Source organism: Cariama cristata, unplaced genomic scaffold (assembly GCF_000690535.1).
Source record: "Cariama cristata isolate BGI_N322 unplaced genomic scaffold, ASM69053v1 scaffold23152, whole genome shotgun sequence".
NCBI classification, from domain to species: Eukaryota; Metazoa; Chordata; class Aves; order Cariamiformes; family Cariamidae; genus Cariama; species Cariama cristata.
In genome coordinates, this window is record NW_009604771.1 from 12,642 (window position 1) to 17,836 (window position 5,195).

At 54.7% G+C, this 5,195-nt stretch overlaps 1 protein-coding gene across 1 annotated transcript in view; it reads right to left on the bottom strand.

Annotated features, from left to right (window-relative positions):
- Positions 1 to 4,772, bottom strand: part of SOCS7 (suppressor of cytokine signaling 7) — a gene marked incomplete at both ends in the record, with an annotated part of 12,783 nt that extends 8,011 nt beyond the window's left edge. The window contains 3 exon segments of the mRNA XM_009695739.1: positions 416 to 517; positions 1,368 to 1,472; positions 4,708 to 4,772. Of these exon segments, the coding sequence (XP_009694041.1) occupies positions 416 to 517; positions 1,368 to 1,472; positions 4,708 to 4,772 (272 nt within the window).
- Between the last annotated feature and the right edge of the window lie 423 nt (positions 4,773 to 5,195).

Here is a 5,195-nt window from a genome sequence, read left to right on the forward strand (position 1 = left end):
AAAAAAAAAAGAAAACACAGGAGGTGCTGGACTGAGGATAAAGCTGGTGCAATTATGAGCTTCAGCAAAACTTCTGCGGGCAACAAGAGCCACACCACGCCGAAACCAGAGCCTCGCCACATCACTGCCCGACCATCCAGCAGCATAGGACCGCACATCCCTGGGTGGGCAACGCAGGCAGCACTCTTGCTGTTAAAGCCCAAAGAGCAGCCTTCTACCACGCGGAAACCAGAGCCTCACCACATCAGTGCCCGAGCATCCAGCAGCATAGGACCGCACGTCCCTGGGTGGGCAACGCAGGCAGCACCCTTGCTGTTAAAGCCCAAAGAGCAGCCTTCAAGTTCACCAAGAAACCCCCCCAAAGTCCAGATCCCTGAAGGGAAAGGCAGAGCCTTGCTGCTAAAGCCAAGCTGACCTGGGGCGTGGGGCGGAGGAGGCGGAGGCAGAGGGAAAGACTGCAGGGAGGAGCCCATCGGACCCACTAGGACAGATGCAGGCAGCGTCCCACTGATATCATCTAGGAGAGAACAGAGGCAAGAGAGAGTCAGAAAACAAGAAAGCGAGCCAGCTCTGCGCCGGGAGCGCTGACAACACGGCCCGAGCGAACCGGCACCCGGCGCTGCCTGGAGAAGTAAAGATGGAGCTTCCCACCGGCAGCTCATCATCCTCCTCTCGCTTCTGAGCGCGGGTGGCTGCCGCCGCTTCGCACCAGCTCGGAGCCTCGCACACACACGCATGCACACACACACATGCACGTTCACACGCGCTCCTGGAGCGAAGGAGTCCGTTCTCCAGCCCAGCAAGCTCCTTGCATGCAGCTTGCGGCACAAGCCAGGCATTTACAGGAGATTTCATGGACCCGGCAGGCGGGACGTGCGGTTTAAGGTTCCGCTCACTAAGGCTGACTCGACCCATCCTAAGCTGCTCCCAGGAACCCCCCCAGAGGAGGAGGCAGAGGAGCTAAGCCAGGCTCCTGGTGCGGCAGCCTCCCAGGGACCCTCCACTTCCACCGACTTAGAGAGCACAGAAAGGAACTGGCCTCGCTGGGCGATGGGTAGGAAGGGGGAAAAGTTTCCAAAAGCAGCAGAAATGCTACAAAACCAGCACATTAACTCCCACCTCACATCGCTCCACCACCACCCTTCCCCTCCTGGCTGATTTAAGAGAAACACTGAAGCTTTCAACAAACAGCAAAAAATCCCCTGCCAGGGAAGGGTGAGCAGGCACGGTAGGGGGTCGGATGAGCAGGCAGCGACCCCGCTGCCAGGGACCCTCCAGACGCTCCCCCGCCGTCCCTGCAAGGCGGGACAGGCAGCTCCTACGCTCCCAGAGGGATGCACGGCAAAGGATGCTCTCCAGGATGGTACCTAGCAGGCTGAGGCTTCTTCGTGGTGGAGGTGGTGGAGTCGGAGGGTGAGGGGAGGTCAGTCCTCGCTGAGAGATGTCCACGTCCACTAGTGACACTGTTTCACCTGAAGGTTGGTGGAGCAAGACTGTTAGTATGGCACCTTCACCGGGGCATGCAGAGGCCGAGCGCGGGGCAGCAGGGGGAGAGGGGAAGGGGCAGTGACCTCTGCAGGGTTTGGAAGATGAACTCATTAGCTGTTTTCAAATTGAGTTTCCCTACTGCACCGCTTGGGAGACATCGATCAGCCCTGGTACCGCAGCCCAAAGGTCAAGCAGAGGGGAATGACCCCGGTACGCGTGCCTGAACCCCCTCCCGGGCCGGCACCAGGAGGATGGTGATGAGGAAGGCACTGCCAGACCTTCTCAGCACCGACTTCACATAGCAAGCGGGGCTCATCAATGGTGCACAGCCCCGGCACTTTGTATAACGCTTGGGAAATGGTATCGCAGGTCTGCATGGTGCCCGTGGGCACAGGACTCTGAGATAACACTCCTGTTAATGCCAGTGAGTTTGCCTACAAATGCCTTAGATGATCAAACAGAAATACCTTTTTCCCCAAAGGCCATGAGGGTACCAGCTCTTAAAATTAATAAGAGGGAGCTGGACAGGCTTTTACATTAAGAACCTGGAGTTCACTGAACCTAAAGGCTTTGGATCCAGGATACTGCTTGGGAAAAATAACGACACAAACTAAGATGTCTCACTTAAAACCAGAAAAGCTTAAGATTAGTCTAAAATCATGGGAGAGAAATGAAGCCATCAAATCAAGGTCAAAGCGTCAGCCCAGTACTGGACTGATACAGAGTCAAAAGGAAAACACCTTAATCCCAAAGCGAGACCCTAAGTGGTGCTACCACAGCCAAGACTTCTTTTTTTTTTCACACTCCAACACTGAAACCAAATCATCCCGAACAGCTGAACCACGGTCTCAAGGACAAGGCAGTGCGGCTGCCTTAGATTTCAATTCCTGTGGGCAGGGAACTCCTCTGCTGCTCCAGACCCCGCACACAGCATCACCCACCCCTTGGCAAGCACCCCACAAGGTACTTGCCATGCATGCCACAGGACAGCATTGACTCAGCTTCCTTCTGCTTTTAAAAGTCCTGTCTATTAATAAGGGATGCTAAGGGGAGTATTTAGGGTTGGTTGGTATCCAAGGTACCCGCTCCCTGGGGGACTTACGGGTGTGAGTGCACACGCATGCACACAGCCACTCTTTCATTTCCACACCCTAAAAATAAAGTCGCTGGGCTGCATTCATCTTCTACAAACAAAACCGAACGACAACCAGGCTAAGAGGGGTTGCGGCACCTCAGCTTTCAAACCCTTCCCAACGCAGCAGGACCTGTGACGGCAGGCTGGGGGGGGATTGACGGAGCCTGAACTTCCGAGGGATGCTCGAGGAGGGGATTGACGGAGCCCGAACTTCCGAGGGATGCTCGAGGAGAGGTCAGGAAGGGCGAGGACAGCCTTCCCAAAGACCTTCGCTCGCCCCACACCCCAACCTGAAAGCACTTCACCAAGAAACTCATGCCAGTTGGGCCAGGCATTTGAATTCTGTCCCATTTTGGTGGTCCCAGTCTCAGAAAAGCCCCTATGCAGCAGCCACTAAAGAAACCGACACCTCGGCAGCGTAAGCCTGGAGAAGCCAACAACAAACCAAAGCAATTAAAATCCAGATATTCACTTTTGGGACACATCCATCGTCTTCCACAAAGAAAAACCTCCTACGAGGGCATTGCCACTATTCCACTGACGGGCAAAAACTGACATAAGTAATTTTAAAAATAGTTAATAGGATAAACTAACAATTAATCAAATCGACCTGCCAAATTTAAAGCAAAAACTTGCCAACTCCAGGTTCTCCTCTGTAGTTTCTTTTGAGGAAAAGCAGCTCTGCACGCACATCCACGTACCCCCATCACCAGCCCACAGATTTACGGTTTTCATACTCACAACTTCCCCTGGCAGCAGCTGACAAAGCAGCAGAAGCAGCTTTTGCTTTCACCAGCCTCGACTTGCTAAATAAACGCACATGGCACAGAGGAAGGCAGCGGCATCAGGCGAGGGGCACGTCCCCTGCCTGCCGCCCCGCTCTCGGGACATCGGCCGAAGGGATGCGGGAACGGAGAAGGGACCAAGCACCGCTACAGCTGAACTATCCCCCAGTGACTCCACTTCTGCGAGAGCCGAGGGAGCTACACGAAACCGCAGGAGGGGGTCAGAAGCTCCCAGTTACTGGTTTCAGGCCAGTCAAATGGATGCTCTGCCTCGAAGGTCGCCTCTCTGACATTTAAACCAGTTCACCGCTGCTCTCCAACGAGGGCTTCGCCCTACTCGGGGACACAAACCACACACCGGGTCCTGCGCCGAGCTCTCCAGCCGTTCTCTGCCACCAAACACCAGCAGCAAGAGGATGCTGTCAGCTCTGCCCACCTTTCCCTAAGGCAGCTGTGGCTACACAACCACATCTGGATTCCTTTGCTCTGCAAGAAGACACTCATCAACACAGATTTATTTTGAATCCGACCTTCGTCACAAGCCACGTAAAACCTCACACAGCTGATAAATACTCACTTGCGACCTTAGATTCCTACTCACGCAAGTCTTGAGAGGGGATTCTCCCGAGGAAGCCCCAAGCCCCGTGGCTAGGACTGTTTTGGCGAGGAGCTCACGCCGCAGAGGCACATGACCATGACCGGGAGCTTTTCAGTACTACAGCGTTCAGCCCTCAGCGGAGCAGGACTTCCCCCTCGCCCCATCTATAAACCGACCAACTTCCCCTCCCAGCAAAAAAGGGAAGGTCAGAAATCAGCAGGATGAGAGAAAAGATGGGGGGAAAGATGCAGAAGAAGAAGTTAGTGCCCCACAAAAGAGGTTTCAATTCCCATCGCTGTCATGCAGCAGAGCCGCTGACGTCGGCGTGCGGTCCAGGCGCGAAGCGGGGCTCGGTCCCAGCCCCTCTCAAACCGCGGGAGGGGAGCGCCCAACCACACTTGCTCTACAGGGGATTTTCCAAACCACTTGGATGCAAACAGCCCTGCACGGAGGAAGGACCTTCCCCTCCGAGAGCACAACTCAAACTTGCGTTTCGACAGGAGGAATTGCAAAACGCTGAGGTGCAACAGCCACCTTCTTCACAGCTCCTCGTTCGGGGACTGAGCCAAGCAGGACAGAGGGGGTCTTCACAGAGACCCCGGCTCGCAGGCGGAGGCAGGGCTCTGTGGCCATCGTTAAGCACACGCTGCTCTTGTCATCGCCAAACGAAAAGCCATAGCGTACAACTATGCAATCCTTACCTGTGAAGAGGGGGCTGAACACAACCGGGGAAAAGGCACTTTGAGTTCTTGTCAGTCTGTGTTTCCTATCGGAAATAAGAAAAACACTGTTAGCAGAGATGAGGAGACCCAGTGCATCCCACCAGAAGAAAACATCCTTTGGTCCTTTCGAACCAGGAGAACCTTCACCGTTCTTTACGGAAGCTCGAGACAGCTCAATGCTGTTCATTCGACTCCTAGAGCAGTGCTTTGGCTTAAGTAGGGCAGCCAACCAGTAAAGCTAGGTCTCCATCCTGCTACGAAGCAAATCTCTAACTAGGTAATTAATAAAGTCTTTGGAAAGAAAAACCCCAAGCAAGTATGGTAACCGGAGCCAAGAAGCTGTTTCACAAGAGCCGTCAGTCACGCCGTTCCTCTGGATCAGGCATTGCCAAACGCCTTCGACAAACAGGTTCGGTCCCCGCGCAATCCGGGGCTGTGCCGAGAGCCAGCGCAGCGAATGCCCTCGC